Here is a 24,860-nt window from a genome sequence, read left to right as displayed (position 1 = left end):
ATTTAGCTATTGCCTGTTGCATTCTGATGCTATCTATCTCTCTGTCTCCTCATTACAGCATTACAGAAAGAGAAAAAAAGTGTTGGCAAATCTATTTTCTGAAATTTTCTCATTTAGTCAAAAATGCTAGGGGAAGACACTCTCCTCGTCGGGTGTGGGGACAGAAGAGCAACTGCTTGAGAATAAAACGGCCCACTCCCTTTCATAAATCACTCTTACCCTAACCAATAATGTGGATTCGTTATCTCCCTGGAATGGTTTTTATGCAGCCATAGACATGGAAATGGCCCCACACCAGCACTGTGACATGCTTTGCTTTATTTATTTCGTATTTGTCACAAACCCATCAAAACGGTCCTCAGAAACGGACAAATGATCTCTCCATCAGACAGCAGAGGCCCTCGCAAATGACTCCGAAATGCGAAATTAATGGCGATTTGATCCGTCAATTTCCACAGAGGGGTTTTGACGGTTTGGTCTGCGGAGTCTAGCGATCCAGCCCTGTCCGAAGCTATCAGCGATCAATTACCGCAAATTCTATCTGCTCATATAAAATGCATGCCGCCGTGCCCAGTGTGACCCGGGGAGTCAGGTGGGGAGACCGGCGTGTCCTTTAGCCGCCCAAACGACCGTCCAGCAGCCTGGACACCGAGCGATATTTCCATTCTCGCCGGTGAACGCGCACCCGAAGGTTTTATGCTTTCCATTGCAGTTATCCGCTGCCAATATTGCTCACATCTGCGACCGTGCACGTACTCTACTGTAATAGGCATCAGTGGCTTTCTAGCATTTTTTGTCCCTATAAAAAAAGACTATTTTGTTTCCATAATATCATGTTTAAAAAAAAAAAAAAAAGGGTAACTTGGATCTTTTCATAAATTCTGGTATAGAATCGCTAAGGACTGTATGCCTTCCTGGCAGGACTCTTGTTATGGCGAGTTTTCAGCGTTCGAGCGGAAGGGTTAAACAGTTTGCCATCGTGCTGTTTTCTGAAATTAGGACCGCGGAAGCCAATCTTTGTAGTGGCGGCCCGTGCGGCACCGGCCGGGGTTTTCCATCAAATCTCCTTTAAGATAAATCCCGAATCTCTGCTCCTAACCTTTTAATTAAATGAAAGCGCCGCGCGCCACCCAGGAGCCCGAATCCGAGGCGCAGCGACCGGCCGCTCCCCCCCCCCCCTGCTCTCCGCCCCGCGGTCCGCGCGCCCGTGCTCTGAATGCATAAGCGCGGCCGCGCGGTCGGACGGCCGGCGGTAAGCCGCACATGCCAGCAGAAATCAAGCGGAATGGAAAAAAAATTCCTTCCTTCAAAGGGTGCTCGGAGATTTGGGAGATCCAGCCACTGCAAACAAGGTGCCCCTCCTTTTATTTATGCGCTTTTATTTCTTTTACCTCTGGCTGTCATTGGTCACTTTACACAACACACAACCCCTCTTTTTTTTTTTTTTTTTTTTTTCCTGAATGCTTTAAATATTTTTACATATGCAAACTTCACCGGGCCTTTTTTAAATTAAAAGCAGGAAGATACTATACCATACTGCTTTGTCACTTCCAAATTAAATTAGTCGATGATGCATTGAACGTGGAGATCTTGCACCACCGTGCTTAGATTAAGCTCTGGAATCGTCCGTGAGTTATGCTCACCCAAGAGGCAGTTCCTTGGAGTGCGAGTATCTCATTGTTCTTACCTTTAGAAAATCAGCCATAGGTTTAATATTACTAACAAGCCATGGCATCAAAACCCAAGCCAGTGTTGCCTTGGAATTCATTCAAATAAAAAAAAGGAGGGGGAGGGGGTTGCGGGGAGTTAACTGGGAGAAGGAAGAAAACATGAAGGCACCTTTTCACACAATTTCTACAGGAATGCAAGGAAAGGATTCTCTTTAATTTATTTATTTTATTTTTTTTATATCTGAGTCAGAGAAGAAAGTCTTCTGTCTTAGATCTAAGTCTGCCGTAGCGCAGGCACTGCAGTTTGGCATGTTTACTTTGATAGTCGGGTGACATTTTGTGATATCTTAATTATTATTGCTATTATTTAAGCGTATGATAAGTCTTTAGCAGAGCAAGCTTTCACTTCTGAGCTGAATGGATTCCCGTATGATGCTTTTGTTGAATTATTCCTATTTAGTCGGCATTACACTGACTCAGTACTGGTTTATATCAGTGTCACTGTTATGTTATGGATATCCTCTGATTGTCTGATAGCATTCCTTTGCTTTGACAAGACAACCGAAGCCCTGATCGAGAGAAAATGGCGATTGATACGCGTGAAATATTTCTGCTGCTTTGTTCATTCTTTGCAAGTCATGTTCGCAGCCGTCTAATGATGAAAAATAACCTTCCGTGGGGGCTGTCAGGTGTCGCGTTCTGCTGAAGCGCTCCTTCCCGGCGTAGCGATGCACCTCACACTCCGGCAAATTGTGATTGCACCAGTGCTGAATGCAGCTGCCAGCTCCGCGGGATGACAAATAGTCGGTCATAGGATCACAATATCGCATTCTAAAAGTGGCATAAATGGCTTCCTTTTCTCCGAGCACCTGCCGGCGTGACCCCGGCGGCTCTCTGGCCTTTTTGACCGTAACTACAAGGCCGCTGCTGGGACCTGAACAGCTGTCTGACCTTTGACCTTTTACTTGTAACGCTCTAAGCAACCTGGGGGAGCGGGGGGCACCACCAAAACATGACATTGTGGGCAAATGCTCACTCGCCAGAGGGATGAAAGGGCACTGGAGGTGCGTGTGGCTGCTGTGTGGTGGGGCGGTCTAAGAGAAGCAGGTCTTGCCAGTTGAAGCCCCCGATCCCCCCACCCCCAGGGCTCCCTCCCATCTGACAGATCGCCCGCGAAGTCGATTGGCCGCCGTTCGGAGCCCCGCTCCGGCACAAAGGGAGTCGGCTGCATCTCCATGCAGATCTGTCCATCAATATCACTTTAGCAGAACCACATCAGCGGCATCTAATCACAGTGGAGCTGACGCGCCATAAATCCCCGCCGAACGGGGCCGGGGCGGAGGGGCCTGCGGAACGGAACGGACGTGCTTCCTTTCGCGCGGCGCCCGACAGAGATCGCTCCGCGGCTTCAGTGAACGATCTTATTATTCCTGCGCATCCTAGTGTGTGTGTGTGCTGCTGAAGTGTGACCCGTCAGCCCAGATCTGGACACCTGCACGATGCATCAGACCAGTGAAATAGAGCAGGTCCAATGCGTAGGGGTGGGATCACAAACTTGCAACGCCGGCTGTCTAATAATGCTGGTGCTAGCCAATGTGCGACACAAGTCAGGTGGAAATTAAGAGCAGCTCCGTCCTGTTTTGTCATTAGTTCATTTAATCCAAGCTCCTGTGATCTGGTTTTTTTTTTTTTTTTTTTTTGCTTATCACTGCCAACAGAGCCTTGGAAGATACTGAAACCCTGCCAGTGCTTGTCAGAGGAAGGTGATGAGTTACTTGGCAGAGCGTTTGCATTCGACTCACTTTTTCATTGAGGCTCTGTTTAATTTTACCTACACAAATTATCTACCATTTCCATTAATCAAGGATATTATATGCAAGAATGAAAATCTGATATTTTCATCTATATCAGTATCTGTCCATCTGGTCTGCGGGGGAAGGTTTGGATATCATTCCACGATGTGTACTAAAAAAAGAAAGAAAAAATAAAACTTGCCGACATGCTTTCACGGCTAGCTACTGACATGCTGAAGTGAACAGTGAGAGAAAAGTATGCTTCTTTTCTTTTTCATCTGGTTCGCTCTGATTTCCTACAGACACCGGCTCACAGATTAAATCAAAATATTCAAACACTTTCCGCAAATGGACTGGAGCAGGGGAGGGGGTAGCTGTAGGGGGATGTTTTAGTGGGTTCAAAGTCAAAGTCGTACGCTCTAATTCTGAGCCATCTGAGCAGCCGTACCTCCCGTGATATGGAAGAGAAGTGACCAGGTCACGGGGTTTAATTAAGTGCCGTTTGCTCGCTAATGCTCCTTCTGAGGAGTCTCCCGACAGGGTCAGCGGATGACTGTGGGAACTCCGGTAATGAGCCGCTCTGTCGGCATAGCTACAGCGAGGATGTGCGAGCTACCCGCGGCCTATCGGTGTGCCGGCTGAGGCGGTTTTTTTGCGGCTGTACAACAGTTAAAAAAAGGTGAGAAAGTTAAATGAGGGGTGTGATGAGAGTTACTGCCAGGGTGAGACCGGCAACAGGGAGCCAATTGGTTCAATTTAGAGAGCGAGACTAACTGGCTGATTTTCCCATCTATCAGAAATCCCTTTCTCATATTATTTTCCTCAGTGTATGATCATGGGATTCCTATGTACATTTTAAGTTGTGGCTCAGAAAAAAAATATATATATATTATCATGTCTCTCATTCTCTGTTTTGCAGGGATGAAGTGCATGTAAGTAAGCTATAAGCTCCCTAAAAGGCACATGATAGCTGAGTCCAATTGTTTCTGTTATCTGCATATTGTGAGGAGCATGACTTATCCTTCTGTATAATGGAGAACATTAGAATAATGGCTTTGCCCGTTTTGCTGCGTATGCAAAGTGCACAAATCTGTTTGGGGTGTACATCCTTAATCAGTTTGCTGTACATCCAGCTTCTAAAGTGGTGCAGAGAATCAAGCAGTTGGCTAATCCTCACATATGTATTCAAATGTGACGGAAAGGTGAAAGGTTGAAAGTCGTGTAAGTGGAGGGATTTCAGCTGGCTCTGTCTATGGTGACTCATTAATGCTGGCCATGTGCACTAACCCCAAGCTTATGTTCTCTTCATCAGAGTGGGGGCGACATTGGTTTTGTGACAGTTCATGTATAATGCATTCCCCTTGTACGAGCGTTATGGGTTGCTCTAGGAAGGCCATAGTGTGGCCATCAACACTAATACTTCTCGCTAAGGGGATGCGGCCCATGGCCCTGTGTGAGGCAGCGGGGAATTAGCCATGGAGATTTAATTCCCCTCAGCAATAGCATGTACTTAACACGGGTGCCCCTTGACACACTTTTGTTCACGGTTCCCATGTGCCTGATTTCCTGTGTGGCCCCAAGGTCCCCAAAGACCCAGTTAGAGGCTTTGACACTGGCCCTTAATGGCTAGGGTGGACAGAAGGAGGGGCCCTGGCTGATTTTATACACGTCTCATTTCAATGTTCTGCAGCTAAATCATTGTTAGGGAAAGCTAACTCACAGAGCTCTATGATGAAACCCCCATAGTATAGAAAAACCTGAAGACACTACATAAAGTCAACTCCATTTGCCCCAGCTGGTTGAAAGTTTCACGATATTAATGACAAAATGTGCAGGGACATCAAGCCAAATGAAGCTGGTGAATCTGTTCCTTAGAAGTGAATAGAAATTGCTACTGAATACTTTGTTACCGGGCTACTACAGCCCAAAACCAATCAGTATCTTTCTGTAACAAATTATCATCGTTCTGTCAACGTGCCCAAAAAAAACGTATTTAAACCAAATCAGTTGGGCCTTGGCTGCTGTGAGTGAGGTTCCCAGTGATTTCTGCTCACCCTGTGAGTGGTTAAATGTCCTTGTATTCCTGTGTTAATTTGCAGCCACAACTTCTCGTCAATGAGACTCTGTCCCTCAGAATTGTAAATAGTGCTTGCCAGTTGGATCCAGTTCTGCACAAGAGGACAATATTTCTAAATATATGTGTAATTAAAAGCCATTTCATAATAATAATAGTAGAAAGAGTCCTTTGTGGGCAGGCAAGGATAGCTATGTAGGGATTTAAAAAAAAAAAAAAAAAGACACTTCTGGTGTTTGCAGTCACCAGGGATTTGACAGGAAGTTTTTTTTTTTGGTTCCTTTTTTCTCCTCACACCAACACACACACCTGCTGTTGAAAAGAAATGATATAGGCATTGTGGTTTTGTCAGGACATCAGACAAATTATCTCTTTGTAATTATTGAATCCTGGGTAAGTGATTCATCTCTATTATTTCAATTTCAGCTGTTTGTTTTATGACTTTTTTGATAAGGCAGACAATGTGTCTGCATGAAATATCTCTTTTGCACCTGAGGCATGCTCATTTAAAGTATTGCCGCCACAATCCAATTATGTTTATTTAAAAGAAGTGGCTTGACCTTGGATTTATTCCATCAGCTTATATTGTATAGTCTAGCCCTGTTTGAAATGTTTTCAGTTTCTCTCTTTTTATTTTGTTGATTACAGTACTTATCTGGCAGTTGAAAATATATTTCTGTTCTGTGAGTGGTTGAGGTTATCCAAATATCATTATATGCAACATGTTGGAAAATACTTAAGTATTATTGCAATTATTATTGATTTATTATTCAAATAATATTACAGTACACTGAACCCACATATCATACATCAGTTTGTGTATTTATCATTAAACAAGAAAGTAACCCAACACATCTGTATAGTTTTACAGTTTGGATTGTATGATTGGGTAGTTATACTTGACATGATGTCGCTGAAGTTAACTTGGAAGATAGAGCTGGTTTTATTTTTAAAAAATTGAAGTAAACAAATAATGATGATAAATAAATGAACATTTTATATTTTAGGAAGTATTTATTGGCTTATAAACAAATAAAAATGTGCATACGTGCCAAAACCAGTGAGTTGTATGCAACAAAGCTATTTTAGATCTACCAACTGAGGAATTTAATACCTCATATCACAACTTCTATTGCTGCTTTTAATACTTTGATTTTTGCCGTGGGGTCTGCTTATGTTTTCCTTGAAAAGACTGTATCAGTTCGTTATTTTCATTCGTCCCGTATCACATTTTATACATGCCAGGATATACGCTGTCTGGAAAAACATTGGCAAATAAAAGGAATGTACCCTGCATGGCGATGTACTAATGCAGTAAAAAGCTGAACCAGTGTTAGGAACATGAAGGTCACAATGGTACAATTATGTATATGGTACAGAAATCCATGTCAGTTTGTCAAGATAACATGGTCTATAAGCTTGTAAAGACTTGAAATACTGTAAGACCTGATTCATGTGTGTGTGTGTGTGTGTGTGTAATCTGTACATTTGGTAGTTGGACTAACTGCATTTTCAAAGTTGCACGAGGCTTGCTTCTTATGATTATTCTTCTCTCACACAGGAGCTGCACAGGAGGACATAGCAGGTAGACAAACCTTTCTACTGGACTTTTGTCTTGTCTTCTCATTACCATTTCCACAGTTTTTCCGTTCCATTCACACTGATTTAATGCCTTTCTTCATGTGCATTAAAAAGAAATCACACAGCGAAGTCGCTGCTTTCCTGAAGGAAAAGTAATAATCATAGCAATAAACACGTAGGGGTTTCAAACAGATTAACGCTGCTCTGTAAGACACAGTCACCACCCACACAGCATCATAAAACCGTGCCCAAGAGCAGGCCATATGCTGGCAATTTTTCTAATCAGGTACAAATTTATATTTCGCATTTCTATTAAGGAGTTGTTCTGGCAGAATTGATCCCTCTATCCCACATTGGTTTTTGACAAGCATTTAGCAAAGTATGGTGGTACAGTTGAACTGAGGGGTGGCGCTTGCATGTATGCTAGGAGGAATGGAACATACTCTAAGCCTGAGGTACCACGAGTTAGCCTAAAAGAGAGAGGCGGTGCTTACAGATGTGCTGAGAGAGGGGGCCGATCATACCGACATTTTGAGAGCGGAGTGCTGAGAGAGGGGCAGGCCTGTTGATATGGGGTAGAGTGTACTGTAATGGATGGGCAGAACACACAGGTGTGTTGAAAGGGGCAGTACACACAGGTGTGTTGAGAGGTGGGCGGAGCGTACAGACATGCTGAGGAAGGGGCAAAACTTACCGGTGTGTTGTGATGGGGTGGAACATACAGGTGTGTTGAGATGGGGTGGAACATACAGGTGTGTTGAGATGGGGTGGAACATACAGGTGTGTTGAGATGGGGTGGAGCATACAAGCATGTTGAGGGAGGGGCAGAACACACAGGTGTGCTAAGAGAGAGGATCCAGCCAGGTACACTCAGCTTATCTTGTCCTCCAGGATGAGAATTCAAAAGCCACCGAGGTGGATCATGTGCACCAATCCACACAACTGCCACTGCCACACAGAAGGACCCCTTCGGGGGTGCCTTGAGGCTTCGATGGTAATGGCAGGGGGATACCAGCCCCTGCGCCCTTCCCAAAGGCACCCAGATGCCAGGCCGCTCAGGGGGAAAGGAAACAGCCCTGTTTAACCGTGCCGTGTCACCAGTGACACAAGAGCCTGGGGCTGCTTTCAGGAAGACAGAAGGCAGCGATGGTGTGATACTGCAGGCTACATAGCCACGTCGCCATCGTTACTCTCCATAAGCAGTGGCGAGCCACGATTTCAGTGGTGCGCCAAACTGCCAATGCTTCGGGTCAACGGGTGTCCTCTACCGGCGACTCGCTTGTCTTCTGTCACACTTATTTAACCTCCTCCCCCCTCTGAGCTGTAAGACTGTCCGGCGAGTGGGCATGAGGCGGCATGCAGTGGGAGACATCCGAATCACACCCGAGGTCTCAGTAATACACGCGCAGTGGAGAATACGGAAGTGTATCAACAAGGGCGGGATCTTCAGGCAGTGAGAGGCTGGAGGCTAGGTGCTTCTGAAGAACATGGCGTTTCCGGCTGCCTACGGGGCATGCCTCAAATGGTGGCTTAAAAAGAACAACAGGGCTGCAAGGCAGAGGTGTGAGGCGGACCCTCCTGAGGAGAGAGAGAACACAAACGTAGACCAGGGATAAAAATGGCAGAACACAGCAGACCCCACAGCAGAGTATCTAATGGTCACCGAACCAGCACAAGCGGGTCATCCAAATGAGTGGTGCAGTAAGGTGAGGGTAACTGGCATATGCGCCATCCTTGGGATGACTGATCAGTGACAGTGACTGACTTGAATGTCTTCTCAACCGTTTGTGCACTGCTGACCGGTAGAGCATCACTCAAAACAACATGTGATTTCATGCATTTCCATTTGCATGCATCTCTCCTGTTTTGAATGTCTTAACATTTGTGTTGTTAGTCCGTACTTGTGGTTTATCTTTACAAAAGTTTGTGATATTTATTCCCTTCCGTTTGAGAGATGGTCTTAATGGCACTGGTAATAATCACTGTATTGTTTCACACACACACACACACACACATATATATATATATATAGTATATTTCTTTTGATTGTTTTACTGTCATTGTTTTACTTAAGTGTTTGCTAAATGAACAAATGAATGTTGGAAAATTTTATCAGCAAAGTAGATGGGGCTGTCAGATTTAGGGACGATCAGTCTGGATATTCCAGTCTGGCCAATCTTAAATATTTCTCATGAAGATATATATTTTAAATATCCAGTCACGGTCGTGCTGGATATACAGAATCTACCAGAGAAACTCAGACCTCTCTTTGCTGCAGTTAAGGCTGTCCAACCATACACAAAAAATTATTATCACGTACACTATAACCCTAGAAGGAATAAAATGTATCCCTCAAACTTTTCGGACCAAATTTTAAAGCTTTCGCACCACTGCTTCATAATCCTCATTTTTAAAAAGATCCTCATTTTTTTCCCTAGCTTGCTAGGTGAACTGAATACAGCAAGCTAGTGCCTGAACTACGACAACCATAGATACATAGGGTCTGTTTCATTGTGTATCCAAACATTTTTGACCAACCTTTCGCTTTGTGAAAAGTCTTTCATTGTGTCAGTTTATCTCCCTACAATATATGAATATGTTTCACAGAACCCCAGTGAATTTCTAATCGGATCCTCCTGTTTTCATGAAGAAAAGAAGAAAAATGCAGGCATGTTCTCTGTCATTGAAAATGATACCACATGTATAATTACTTTACCTGTGTATCCATGGCCAGTTCCAGTCACATGCAATATGGGCAGTCGCCTAGGGTGCCTTCTATATGCATGGGTACCCCCCACCTTGGGGGCGGGTCAGGGGAAGAAATGAGAAAATAGAACACGTTGCGTTAATAATAGACGACAAAGCCCCCCATAGCCCCCCACAGCCCAGGTCCGCGGTGGCTGCCCCCAAACCACCCACGCCCCCCCGCTCTGTGATTGCTAGCTACTAGAACGGGCTCTTTGTGTATTTATATTTTGTGGGTAAGTTCTTGTCTGTACTCTTTTTTTCATTCTTCATTAGCAGAGGTGTAGCTAAATGTTCATGCTCACAAATTTTATTTAACCGATAGTACAATTTTCTACAAGGGCTTTTACTTTCTGTGCCTCTGTCATTTCAAAATGATGCAAATTGCATGTGAAACAAAAAGGTGACAGTTGCTAAGCAGTCCTACAGAAGCAGGTCCATTTTCTTCATAGAGCTAAAATACTACCTACCTTAGTACAGAATCGGGATTGAAAAATAAGATGCATGGATCTGCCTGTGCTTTTTGCCACCGTCGTAATGATCTCCTATCATTCTTGTTCCCACACGCCATTCCCTGGCAATAGCACTCAGCTATACTTAATGCACATGAAAGAGTCATCCGTGATATTCTAAATAACTAAATTTCAGAAGCACACCGGGGGACATTTTCAGTGATTTATTTAGCACCATTCCCGCTGTTTCTGTGAAAGGAACAATGTTTTTTTCTGATGAAAGGGTGGAAGACGTGAAAGCAGGTGAGTGCGGGGCGTGTGGGGATGGCTCGCTCCTTCCCTTCTTCCTCTGCTCTTTGCTGTCTTTCATCAGAACCAAAAACCCAAAGGTAAAAAAATAATAATAATAATAAAAATAGGAGAAGAATCATTCTGCACAAAAGATGACTTTCCAAAGAGCTCACAAATATGACTTTGGTTTCTCACTGAAATAACCCTCCTCCCCACCAAACTAAGTATCTTTTTTATTCACCCAGATTATCTTTGTGTCCCTCACAAAAGATGCGCCTGCTTTTTAGTGCTCCCCAGTGACCTTCGTCGCGCGCCTGTAGACCGTCTCCGTTTGAGAAACGGTGCCCTCTTCCGCAGACCGAGGAGCTGAGAGGGAAGGTAACCGTGCCGAACGCTTGTAAACAGGAACGAAAACGAGGACGAATTTATCAGACGACGTGCCGTGTCCCTGCCCGACTGCCTACGCTCCGGCGCCGGGGATTAACGGCTGCCGCCTCTCTCCTCCGCTCCCTGCCAATCACGGGGAGAGAAGCCGAGGCAGTCCAGAACGCCTTCCGCAGTCACGGAGTATCCACAGTCACGGAGTGGCCTGTGCTTGACAGAAGGGGGCCGGTGTCTTCGCTTTGATGCGATTATTAATTACAGACTTGTTTATATTTGTGCGCGCTTTTTTTTTTTTTTTTTCAAATTGAACTCTGAGTGAGTGTCCTGAGGGGGGTTTGGAAGAGGGCCCAACCCTCCTAAGTACTTTAAAGCCGCATGTTGAATTTATCCTGAGTGAAACTACTCAGAATTCCTGCTCAACAAGGGCAAAGCGAACTAGCACTCTGAATACCTCTGCAACGTGTCTGTTATATCTGACACCTGTAAAAGTCAAATGTGGGTATTGTTCAGGCTAGACAGGTTCGTAAATCGGTGAGAAATCCCATATTTATTGCTTGATAGATTTTTTTCTCTTCCACAAAAAAAAAATAGTAGTTTCTAATTTCACTCTTTAGCTATAGGCAAGCTTTAAAATATATTCTCAAACTGCAATTACAGAGCTGAAAGCCACAAGCTTCCTTTTGTAATTAGTTGTTGCTGTTTCTGGTGCTACAGGATGTCCATCTGAAATTTCAGGCAGCCATTAAAGAGTGTCCCAGGGCATAACAATAGTCAGTTTTCAGACTGAAATTATTAAAATGAAATACAATGCAGTGTCAGGTAAATGCACATCTCTCAAAGTGAAATGATCCCAGGATGCAGATTATGTTTGTTCCCTCTGAGCTACACATCCCCCCCCCCCCCTCCTCCCCGACCAGTCAGCTGTGGATGCCATATCAATGACAGGCATCTAAACTGTAAGAAAGAGCCCTTGACTTTTCCATCCTGCCATTTATGCAAACATATATGAGCACTGTTTAGGGGAATACACAGGGGTAGCCATTTATAGCCTTGTGGCAACAATAATGTTAATATTTCCATCTAATGTTGTGAGCACACTTTGTGTTGAGGGTGGACGAGAGTCTTAACCACCAGTGGTTGTCTAGCCTCTTTCTGAATTATCCCCCAGTTTAATTTGGTTAATATCTCCCTCTTCATCTCAGCTGATGTGTGCTCGGCATTCTGGCACAAAATGGCTACAGTGAGTTTCCTCTTTACTGTAACACTGTAAAATTAAAAATGAAAGGCACTATACAACAACGTATCATTATTATTATTATTATTATTCTATGAACTGCTAACTGTTCCCCTTAGCAATTTGTCCTTAGTAAACTGTCAATATAGGTGCGTGAACATATTGTGCCAAAAGCAATCAATCAATGTTTTTTTTTTTTTTTTTTTTTGCAGCACCAGGTTGTCACACAATAATTCATAATTGATGTTTTCCAGAGGGAATCGGAAAACCTGAGGGGAAGAAAAATTGTTTTTTTTTTTTCTTTCTATTTTTTCTGGAAAACAGTGGCACACAGTGAATTGCAAATTAAGAATGACATATTTAGGGACTGTATGGAGGTGAAATGGTGGAAATGGAGATTGTGCCGTCTTTAATTTGTGCCGCTCCACAAGGCTTCCCACTGCAGAGAGTTCCGAATAAGTAGGCATAACATCACATGTACGTCACAGCCTCTCTGAAGCACACATCAACAGGTCACAGTCTACGGAACATTTCCTAATACCTGGCCATGCTCCCCCACCCAGCCCCCGGCCCCCTCCACACCCCCACCCATTCTCACTGCAAAGCATGCTGGGCCTGTACTTCCTGCTCTCTTTCAGAGTTCCTTGGCATTGCTTAAAGCACTGTTTACATCTTTATTTATATATTTGTTTTTCATTAAATGCGCTGTTAGTCTGCTTGTCTTGTGGGGTGAGCTGGAACAGCGCAGAAGACAATAGCCTTTGTGGGATTTGTTCTATAATTCTTTTCTTTCCAAGGAGGCACAGAAGCTCCTCTGATAAAATATTGTCAGATAATCTGCATGTTAAGACAAGACTTGCCTTGTGTATTAAGCTCAGTAAAACTTAAACTTTCTCCAAATCACCATGCTGTCATCCTTTTACACACATAATTGGAGACCCTTTACAATATGTATGAATTGACTGGTTGGAAAAACGAAAAGTACTTGTCTACTGTAGGATTTGGGTGCCATTTTGGAATCAACAGGAAAAACGTCACAATCACATGATCATGGCTGGAAAAGATTGATCACATGGTGACTGGGTACAGTACGTTGCTTCTTGTAGGCTATAAATATGCAGTCAAAGACACCATTCATTCTCTTATCTGATCACTCGGGTATGCAGAGGATGTGCGTTATTCATGGGGTGCATTCAAACTACTTATTTTTTCTCCTTTCCTTGTCTCCTTTCCTAGTATGAAAGGCCAAACGGGTCAGAAATATGTGAAATTGACTATAATCACGCGTTGTCAATGTTGGCTCATTCCATTTGTTTTTTTATCTCCTTGCTTCCTTTCCACGCTCCTAGCTCCACCAATCAAAGGACGCAAGGAAAGGAAGCAAAGAAAAGACATGGGGATGGAGGAGTCGAGGAAACGTCTATAAAGCAATTGGAAAGTCCCTGCTTTTTCAAGCATTCGTTTTAAGCCACGTCAATTACAGACGTGGTAGATGGGGAGAGGTGGATGCACAGATCGATCGTTATATGTCTGAAAAAAATACTTCCGCAAAGGATGCGCTCATGTTTCTGTCCTCAAGAATTATTGGGGAGCCTACTAGCTCCTTGAAGGAGCATTTATTGGGTTGGAATGTTTCACCTTATCGATTTCCAAGTCATTCAAGGACCTCGGAGACAAAGGACGAATATAATAAGCGACTGGAATGCACCCTCGTTGACAACACGTGATTCCACACGTCAATTCCATGTACTTTTGTACCCGTTTGGCCTTCCATAGTGGGAAAGGAGGCAAAAAATAAGCAGTTGGAATGCACCTTTTGGCCTTTAAGGATGCCTAGGCCTATGTTATGTGGTCTAAGCTCACCAAGGAAAGAGAGCAAATGCCTGCAGATGTGAAGGAACATGCGGAGAGATGCACTGTGTCTCTTATGTGGTTATGGCCAAAATCACTCCAAGGCAATGCATTATCCTGCAGGTAAGCTAAAGGAACTGCATCCGCTTTACATGTTCTGCAACATAGCACCAAGAAACGTAGCCTACGTACATTCCTGAGACAGCAAACCAGCTTCCAGTTTTTGGAACGGCTTCCTGAAGGGAATGGAAGAATGCCTTTGCCCTACCATCAAAAACCACCTCACTGACAGGCTTCTGCAGACCTCGCAACGGAGATCCAGAGACAGTGCCCAAGTCAGGGTTTCCTTGGACAAACAAGCCATTCAATCAAATGCACAGACCCATCTGCGCTCCAGTAGAAAGACTGAAAAACCTCCAGGCATTAGCTTAGGAAACTTCTGTTTGTTCTTCATTTTCAATGAAGCCAATCAATCAAATTTTATTTGTATAGCGTATTTTACAGCAGTTGTCACAATACGCTTTACAGACAACCCTGGCCTAAACCTCCACAGGAGCAAGCCTAAGACAACAGTGGCAAGGGAAAGCTCCCTGTGGCAGATGGGAAGAAACCTTGGAAGGAACCAGGCTCAAGGGGGAAAACCCATCCTCCTCTGGTCAGCTCAGGGTGCCGACTGGTGACCAACATGTCAATCAGTCAGATAACATGAAGCATGTTATCGATTGTATTTAAAGTGTCTGGATAACATCACATCACTTGTTAGTTAACTACAGCCACTGCATGGCTAACATATATGCTACTTAGCTTAGATGTGTTTATTTAATAAATTTAATAAATTTTATTAAACTTTGTCGTCGGTCTGATTATTATTGGCATAAATGTTTGAGCCTTCCACCTCAAAGAACTTATGCATATTGTTACATTGTTGGTTATTTAAATACTTAATATCGAAATCCGTAATCATGATTTAACAATTCATTTTATGAGACCGATTAATCATGAGACTGATTATGATTGCACCATTTCATCACTGCATGATGTATTGTATATTCTTTTACTATACTTTTGCACCATTTTCTCTCTGCATGATGTATTGTATATTTATATCCCCTGCATTCCTTGGTGCCTACGTGTGAGGGTTGTTAAAAGGAACACGTTTTAATTATCTGCCCTCACTATTCTATAATTAGTACAGGTGTTTCCCCCTACACTACTTAATGGGGAAAATGCAACATGGCATTGGTGTTGTTTCTGCATATGCATTTGTAATTGCATTGCAATTGCATTTTGGCAGTGTATTTATCAGAATTGTCCCACAATAACTGTGTGAGATGTGTCATCTTTACAGTTCAGGCACACAGTGTAAGTGTGAAAGTTTATGACGTGTCCCCAAACTCTAAGCCAGAAATGACTGTAGTTGGACTGAGTGCTGAAATTGTAACTGTGCAGTCTCTGAGATGGGGACAGTCTTTCATGTAGGAGATCTGTGACACTGATGCTCAGGCTGGTCTTATCTAAGAAGATCAGTTAGCAAAGACGTGAAAAAAAGATGTATAGTGCAGTTGGAGAGGGTGGATAACTTGTTAAGCCTGACAATAAAGGGAGAGTTCTGAGGGAGTGATGTTTATTTGCTTAGGCTTGTGTGTTTTACATTTCTGTGCAAGTGGTGGCATTGATGTGATGTAGGTCCTCAATACGATCTGTCTTTTCCCTCCCTTAAAAGAGGAACATCGGTGGTCCTTGTAGAATGATGAGTCCAGAAGCTCTCCATCAAACGTCCAGTTAGCTTGAGATGTCTGAGAAAACTGCCAGTGCTTTGCAGCTGTAAAAATCTGTGGGAGAAATCCGTAACAACAAGGATGCCCATGTGTACTAGTGTACCACATTCTCCTCTAACAAGCTGGCTGTAGGATGATCAATGTCTCAAGACACCCTTCCTAATTGCTTCTAATAAAGCAGAAAGATGAATGATCACATCACAGTTCTGCTTGAATGACTTATGCAAATGCGGCCATCCATCAATCAATCAGGATTTAGAAATCTGACAAAACCTTTCATAAGTGAACACAAAAACATTATGTCATCTAATAAAAGCAGTATAGTAGTATAATAGTTTGCATTTATCTAGATTGATGTTAACCTTCAATATATTTGCTATGGAATACACTAGTTCAAGGGCAGAGCGGTTCTTCATTGTAAAACATTTTTGAAATGCTTGTAATTGGATGCACAGAAGGTATTCTGTAGGTATACATCAAGAAACATTCGCATGGTCTTGCCAAACATCCAAATATGACATTGCCTTGTAGAGCACGGTGTCATCAATAATTAAGGTCACCCCCCCCCCCCCCACCATTTAAAATGACTTATTGACATGAACTACAAGCCAATAATTATTGCCTAAGTACAAAAAAAAGTTGTTAGAGATAAACAGTAGTAACATAAGCAATGGTAACGTTTGGTTTACACATGCTGTAAAAAAAAAAAAATGAATAAAAATATCACAGAATTTCAAGGAAGAAAATTATGGAAATATTTTTGGGGTGCATCATTGGTCACTGTCCTTCAGGCTCTGTCAGACAGCTGTTAACTTCACCGTTGGCATAATACAGTTACTCTCCTTCCCAAGGGGATTATTTTTCAATGTTTGTGAAATGTAGAACATCTGGAATTAATGAACTGATCTGTAGAAAGATGGTCTCCATAGTTATAATTATCACATATTGCTTCAATAAATTAAATTTAAAAAAAGAAAGAAATCAGTTTTCTTGAAGCTGACAGTGTGAATGCATTTGGGCAGTTGTTTTGTAGGCCGATGTCTCAGTGCCTAGTCTGTGTTCATAGAATTTATACCTTCTAAAGTTATTTCTGTATAATACTATCAGTCACCATGGTTAATCTACTGTAATCTAGTTTTATGGACGAATAGTAGGCTCAAGTACTAAAATGTGCAGCTGTGTTTATATGCCAGTTGACGATAACACTATATGTTTTGTATTTCTTTGGTGCTGTTCTGAGGGTAGGTGGTAATGAGGGGTTACTGCCCCAAGAATTTGAACCAGCTCTTTGAAGGGGCTGTTTTCTGGGCTCAGCGATTAGCATTAAAGGATTTTGTGACGATAGACTTGAGGTCCAATACCTTTTTGATGTTTGAAAATGTATAATTCCCTATTATGAATTTGTATGAATAATTTGGATAATAGCCAAATTTGGTTGCGCATGCATGTTTAGAGTATTCCTTTACTAACCTATATGTGTTTGTACGTTGTATATATAGCATTTACCAAAATGAACATGCAAGGCTACAGTGGGTGTTTGTCCCATTTATTCTAGTTGTATTCTGCATGCAACCCACAGATATATAGAGCAATTGGTTGAATAACTGGTTTGGATAGGTTTATCCAAATCCTAATTTGGGCTTCGACATGAATTATATTCTTTATGGTTTAAAATGTCCTGCATGCTTTTTACTTCACTTCATTTCCTACCGTTTTTAAATTTACTTTCGTGCCAACTGTCAGACCCAGTTGTAGTGCAGTTGTGTGTGGTGTGTAGTGTGTGAAATGCTTCATCTTATTTTTCCAGCTTACTGAAACCCTGATCTGTGGGTACCTGCAGAACTAGGTTGATGGCAGAAAGCAAGTATATGACTAATTTTGTATAGAGACCAGTCATTCGTTAGTAAATGGTAAATGTTGAATAAATCAATATTCAGCCCTGGCTCTCCAGCCCCATTAGCAGTTGATTCATTTCTTTTGTTTCCAGATACACTCAAAATGCACTGGTTGCTGTGCAAAAATAATTAAATAAATAAAAATCACAAGGCTTTGTTGTGACTCTACTGTGGTAGCAGCTATGGGCACATTAATGACTGATTTACTCAGCCTAAGGCCTAATAATGCTTTCAAAGCATGGAACACATTGTTATTATTATTATTATTTTTATTTATTTATTTTTTTGGTAGGACACACCCATAAAAAGGCCAAAATATTATGTCTAGCCAGATTACAAAGCATGGTAGAGAATACAGAGCAATATTCACTGGAATACTTATAAAGTATTGCTTCATTCCATGAATGTATGAGGGCATGATATGCACAACAGTTTAGGGATAAGCCTTCTTCAGTGTGCTCATGCAAAAAAAAAACCACACATCCAGCACTTAAATGGATCAACTAAATACAAAGTGACATTCACTGACAACCTGAAAAAAAACCATTGACATTGTTGGACTGATATATATATATATATATATGTATATATATATATATATATATATATATCAGTTTTTATTTCAGATTTTAGTTTGCAAAAGAAGTGTTGTCGAGGTTCCCAATCCTCAATAAATATTAAACAAATGCAAATTATTGTGAATAGATTTGGTCTGGCACTGTGGACGATCTTAAATAGTTTATTTCCTTTTTGAACACTAAAATGTCTACCATTGAATTCTCTATGCCATTTAATCAGTATCATCAAAAAATTAGTATCATTTTTTAGATGTTCTTAAAAATAGAAAAAAAAATAGACAGTGAGCATTTCCACCCTGCAGTTTAGAAGAAGATTTGCCTTCACTGGAACTAAGGGCCTAGCCCAGACCTTGAAAAACAGCCCTAGACCAAGGGGTGTCCATATACATTTAGTCAAATAGTGTAGCTATATAATCCGTTTTTAGCAAGAGGCAATCGGAGCCCACAGGATTTCAGATGTGTTTTGATAAAGCACGTTCAGCGGAGCATCATTTATTACTTACTTCAAAACCCCAAGATATCGCTTCTATCACTGTACATATTCAGTCTTATTTCCAGATACGGAACAACTAGACAAAAAATAGAAAACGCATAGATCAGGAAATAGAGGTAATGATCAATAAGAGTGGAGGAAAATTGGAGTGACATCGCAAATAAAATTAATTCATTAGGCATAAAAAAGAGAGGGTAGTTTAGAGGGTAATTTCCAGCTGTGTCACTGGATAACTGTGTCTGCTAAGTGTTGCAATGCAATGCAATGAAAGGCCCTCTCGTGTCTTAATCTGTTTTACCTTTATCCTGCCTTCTCCTGGCTCTGGAGACTGCCGTCATGTTTGGGAAAGAGAACTCCTTATTAACATATCTTTCATAGGACGTGAGGTAGGCTATGTGAGCGCGTGGCAAATTTCCGCCTGCTTTCCGGAGTTCTAAAATTCACACACAAAGAGGAGAGTCGCAATTAAGGCACGCTTTAGTAAATTAGACGGAATAGTTAATTGACCTAATTCACTAAATCTCCACCATGCTTTAGTGCATTCACCCCAGGTATACATATGCATGAATATATTTAACTGTGTCTCAAAAGAAAAGTTTCGGATTGACGTAATCTGTACAAATCACATCCCGATAGCGATTTCAACGCATTGCAACCATTTAGCTAGTCCAACGCAGATATTACGACATAGTGACTGCTGTAGCATTCAAAAACCGTTGCAAACCTTTCAGAAATCCTGGGTTTTTTAAGCATGTCTTGTATTTTTTGTGTTAATGACACTTCTTTGAATCTTGCTCAGGAAAATGCTCACCCAGATGCCTTGGCAATTGATGGAGTCAAATTCATCTCTACTTTTCAAAACAGCGTTTTTAAAAACGAGGTTTAAAAGTCCAGATGCCTAATTCATATTTCATATTTTGCCCTCACTCACGTTTTTCTACTTTTGGGCACTTTTACAGACTTTCTAAGTATTGTACTGTAAGCATAACATTTTGGACCGCAGGCCTTAATGTTTTGTTTTTTTATTTTTTATTATAAAACATTATTTTGTATTTTTCCTTTTTTTTTAATTTTTTAATTTAATTTTTTTTTTTTTTTTAATTCAGCTCTCTAGATAAAACAAACTGGCAAACTGTCTATCAGCAGTTTGTCAGATTTTGATTTGTTTACATTATTTAAATTTATTCAGATAAGGATATAATTTTGTAGTATTCGTGTTTATTGTTTGTTTGCGGAAATGTAGTTTCTTTCTTGTTTGTGTGACACATTCTCAGTCTCACAGTAAGGCTTAAATTGGGGCTCTCTCTCTCTCTCTCACACACACACACACACACACACACACCCTCCTGCGCTCTTTGTTGTATGTGTTTACTGGAGCAGGTACTCAAAGACTAATCTTCTGTAGTTTCTGACAACCTTTCAGACAGCTACTTTTTTCTTTTTTTTTTTTTTCTTTCTTGTTTGTCTTTGGCAGGGGTCTGAAACTTAGTGCCATGGGTATTTAACCTTCTCCTAACAGCAGCCGGCATATTCAGCCTACTAATTCTGGCTGCGATTCTCATGGATAGGATCTTGCAATATTTGCATCTTTAATTGCCCTTCAATTGAAAGTACATTCCTTTCCACATGTCTGAAGTATTTTCATCCTCAGGTTGTTAGCCTGTGTTTATTTTGCCCTCTTGCAGTCCAGGTGTGGCAGGCTGATTAAAATCGTGTAATTTGAGCTGTCTGTCCTCATTATCCGCTTCTGGGGATCCATTTTTTTTACATTTGTTTTGTTTTTGTTCTGGTCTTGAAATATCAGCAAGATTTTGGTATGTCTGATGGTTCATTATTTTTGTTATTTGTTTTTTTTTTTGTTTGTTTGTTTTGACTGGTACTTAGCATAGACCTCTCTCATTCATACTGTACTTCAGCTGTTTATTCTGTAGACATACACAGTCATATATCCATATGTCCCGTTTTATCCATGCACATGCATTCATATTTCAACTGAAATTATTTTATGTTGGCCTTAATTTTTTTTCTTTATCTATTGTAAATAAATTAATACAGAGATTGACAGAGACATTAAAATATGTTTAATTCAAGGAAATCATCTGGAATAAATAATATGCTTTTTTGAAGTTAAACAAACCTTTGTCGCAGTACTCAAAGTATACATGTTTAAAGCTTTAATGAAGCATGCATAATATTGTCACCACCACAGCAAAACACCCTTTATAGTCGTGGGATTTCCTCAGATTTTGAGGCAAGATGTATTTTGTGTTGTATTACATTCTAAGTGTAATATTTTACATAACAGGAGTTCCTTCATCTTTCATTAGGCAGTACATTTGCTCATGAATAATTTACAGTGCTCGCGAAGGCTGAGTGTAAACACACTCAGCGCAGGCAGCGATTGCCATTGATTGTTCACAGGCTGTCTGTTCGGTGCGCTGCTTTGCTCGCACATTCTCTGTCACGCCTAGCAATAGACAGACCGCAATCTTTTTTGCATCTGATGTGGGTTTCTCAGCTCGTTTTTACATGATTAATGGTAATGAATGCATGAGCTGTGCTTCATGAACTTGCCTGCTGCATTCCCGCTTTGTGGAAAATATGACAGAAATACCTGTACCGAGCAGAGGATGATGGTGTCTGACATGTCTCGGCCTGGATCAGTGCAGTCTGAAGTGTGCACCTTATTTGGCTTGGCATGGTGTTGCGAATGTCCCATAGCTGATTGTTGAGACAGCTCCATCGCCTTCTGGTCAGATGCATGGCCATGATGCAGTTTTGCCCTGAGCAGCAATTACCACTCACCCCCCCCCCCCGTCTCTTAGAGCGGTGGCGTTACAGTCCACCGGCGGCTGACTCCCATACCAAGCACAGCCCCGGAAAATCAATCATTGACTCCACACACTGCACAGAACTGTTACATCCCAAGGATTAGAGGAGTGGATGCGTCTTCCAGCTTGTTTTTCACTGTCAGGAAGGTGTGCGTGTGTTTGTGTGTGTGTCAGCCTGCCTGTGTGTGTGTGTGTGTGTGTGTGTGTGTGCGCGTATGCATGTTTTTGTGTGTGTCTGTGTGTGTGTGTGTGTGTGAATGCTTGTTTGTGTGTCTGTCTGTGTGTGTATGTGTGTGCCTGTGTGTGTGTGTTTCTGTGTGTGTGCTCATTAGTTTCTGTTTGTCTGCACACAGGAGGGATTCTGCCATTAATACACTCACAATTACAGCAATAGAATGCTGTTGTTAGTGTCAAGTGTATCCCAACATTATTCAACAAGTATCATCATTTCCCCTTCTCTTTGTTTACGTGTCTCCCCCCATCTCTCTCCTCCTCTGCCCCACTTCCCTCTCTCCACAGTCCAAGGTCAAAATCTTGTAACATATAACGTCTCAGTGGTAGAGGGGGAGGTGGCGACCATCAGCTGCAGAGTCAAGGACAACGATGACTCAGTCATCCAGCTCCTCAACCCCAACAGACAGACCATCTACTTCAGAGACGTCAGACGTGAGTACCATGCCGCATATCCACTCAAACATTCATGTGCCATATAACGGAGATTATATGTGCAATTCCAACAGTCACACTTGCTCCTGTAAAAGTATGTTTCTTCCTTTCAGAGGAAATTATGCATAGCATCTTAGACATTTGGCACCTAAACTAAAATGGGTTAGGTGCCCTTGGACTTCAGTTGGGCTAGGGTGTAGCACCAAGCTGGAAGTCAAGTCCCCACATTTTTTGAGGCCTGTCTTGTGCAATTAGAGATAAAACACTGTCCTCTGTAGCCATTTACATTGAATGTAGGGGGAAAAAACAACTGTTGTATCTACAAGTGAACCGGTACCTACCTTTGAACACTAATAAAACTGTGACATTTACGTGACATGAAAACATGATGCTTGACGCTATACATATGTGTTACCAAGAGAAAAGTCTTTGTTAATTGATAAGAAGAACAAGACTGCAGTATGGTTTGTCAAATGAATTTATATCTTTAACTGTTGGAGGGTTGCCGGTTTGATCCCCCGCCCTGGGGTGTCGAAGTGTCCCTGAGCAAGACATCTAACCCCCAATTGCTCCCAACGAGCTGATTGGTACCTTGCATGGCAGCCTTTCACCGCGGTGTGTGAGTGTGTGTGTGAATGGGTGAATGAGAGGCATCAATTGTAAAGGTCTTTGGATAAAAGCGCTATATAAATGCAGTCCATTTACCATTTAACTGTCACCAATGAGTCCCATCATGTAGTCATTTAAACCAGTGTTAGCATCTGTAGAGTGATCCTTCTTCTTCTAGTATTGTAGATGTACAGGAAGTACATCTTCCTGTACCATGGTTCATTGCAGGCATACGGTACAATCAGTTTTTTTCCCCTGATTAATAAAACCTTAATTGGCTCCTTTAAGACGGGGCCTGTCCTGTAATCAGAATTGATTCCAGTTGTTTAGGACTAACATGTCCCCCGGCGTCTCTTTTATTAAACCTGTGCAAACCATAACGGCGCGGTGCGCAGAGGCCTTGATGTAAGGTAAAGACGACCAGGAGAGTCATTGTCTGCGAATTGACTTCCTCTATTATAGTATTCGCTGGGCGCTTCATGGCTGCTGTGAGCTTTCCAGTGTCCTACGTCTTCATCGGGGCCTCTTTTTTTCTCCTCTGCTAATCTTTGCTGGAGGAACGCTCGTCCGCTGGCTGTCAGCTGATAGGTCCGCCCCAGCTCCGCCGTGCTCGGCCTTCACATTTTCATTGGCTTACCCATTTTATGTTCGTTAACACTTTATATAGCATCCGATTAAAAAAATTTTTATACTAAATATAGTATTGATAGTACACTGTGGCATGTCCGGTATTGATGAACATTTGCAAACAGTATATTATGTAACGCTGTCTCAATTCTATCTTCTTCAATTCTTAATTCAAGTTCCATCTTGATACGCCCGAAGATACTGGCTGTATCAACGGTAATTGACAAGTATCAATGTTAATTCTCAGGCAGGATGTCTTCCCATTTGTCAAAACAAGGGGCCAGATAATTTTATAAATGTAAATGGCAGTTCATGTACTGCTGCACTATGTACAATAGTATCACAGAAAACCTGTGCTCAAGCTCCAGAACCCATTTTCCTACATCAGGGATTTCAAGAGTGAAATTGACTTTTAATGGCAGAAGCATATATAGCTAGTTAGCCAGCCTTTCCGTGTGTGTGTATGCAAAATTCTACATACGGTGTAAATATAAAAGTGTGCATGATCAAATGATAAACTTTTAGAATGCTAATGTTTTTATTTCCATATTCAACCACCCGAAATCAGAATTTATGAAAAACATTTTTGCAATGCCGCTTTCATTTTCCTGTGAGTGCTGAAATTGAATGAACTGTTGAAGAATTTCCTTTTATTCTTGATTTGTTATATTTTGTTAAATTACAGTCCTTTTTTAATTCTCTAAAGTACTGCACACTGTGCTCTGATATATGCTAGTTTTGGTTGTCCTTGCTTTTCATTGTTCCACGTTCGAGATAATCTCTCAGATTATGAATTGAGCTTCCATAACGCAGAAGCATATGGCTTATGGTTTAACTTTGTCTGATGTTCTGCTCTTGTTGCAAAACTTCACAGTGATTTAAAAAGATAATAATAATTAAATAAACATTCCATCATGCTCCTTGGTCACAAAATCACATCCAGACCATGGCTGCGTAAACTACAGCTGGAAGTGCCATGAAGCAGTGTTAGCCTTTTCTCTGAGTTGGTTGGGGAGGGAGGGCTGTAGTCCGTAGGTCATTCCCTGCCTTGTTGTACAGTAACGGCTGCTCATGTCGACCGGTTGCTCGCAGTCTGCCCGGTGGGTTACTGGGTGTATACACATGGCAGTTGGCCAGACACACTTCGGCACTGAGACGGGCCTAAAGTCATGACTAAGCATTCCAAACTGGAATAAAAAATCACTTATTGTTATGAAATAATGTACCGCATTCAGAAATAGAAGTGACAAGGAGGTAAGTTACCATAAGTCTTGCTGAGGAACCCTCTCCATCAGCGGTGGAATTTCA

At 41.8% G+C, this 24,860-nt stretch overlaps 1 protein-coding gene across 2 annotated transcripts in view; it reads left to right on the top strand.

The window, feature by feature from the left end:
- Positions 1-24,860, top strand: part of cadm1b (cell adhesion molecule 1b) — a 285,857-nt gene that overhangs the window by 188,661 nt on the left and 72,336 nt on the right. For both annotated transcript variants that reach the window (XM_035386152.1, XM_035386150.1), the window contains exons 2-3: positions 7,099-7,122; positions 22,170-22,316. In XM_035386152.1, coding sequence (XP_035242043.1) covers positions 7,099-7,122; positions 22,170-22,316 — 171 coding nt within the window. The remainder of the gene's footprint in view (positions 1-7,098; positions 7,123-22,169; positions 22,317-24,860) is intronic.

Source organism: Anguilla anguilla, chromosome 12, assembly GCF_013347855.1.
Source record: "Anguilla anguilla isolate fAngAng1 chromosome 12, fAngAng1.pri, whole genome shotgun sequence".
Classification (NCBI taxonomy): domain Eukaryota; kingdom Metazoa; phylum Chordata; class Actinopteri; order Anguilliformes; family Anguillidae; genus Anguilla; species Anguilla anguilla.
Note: the sequence above shows the minus strand (reverse complement) of the source record. Positions and strands in the feature narration are given on the sequence as shown.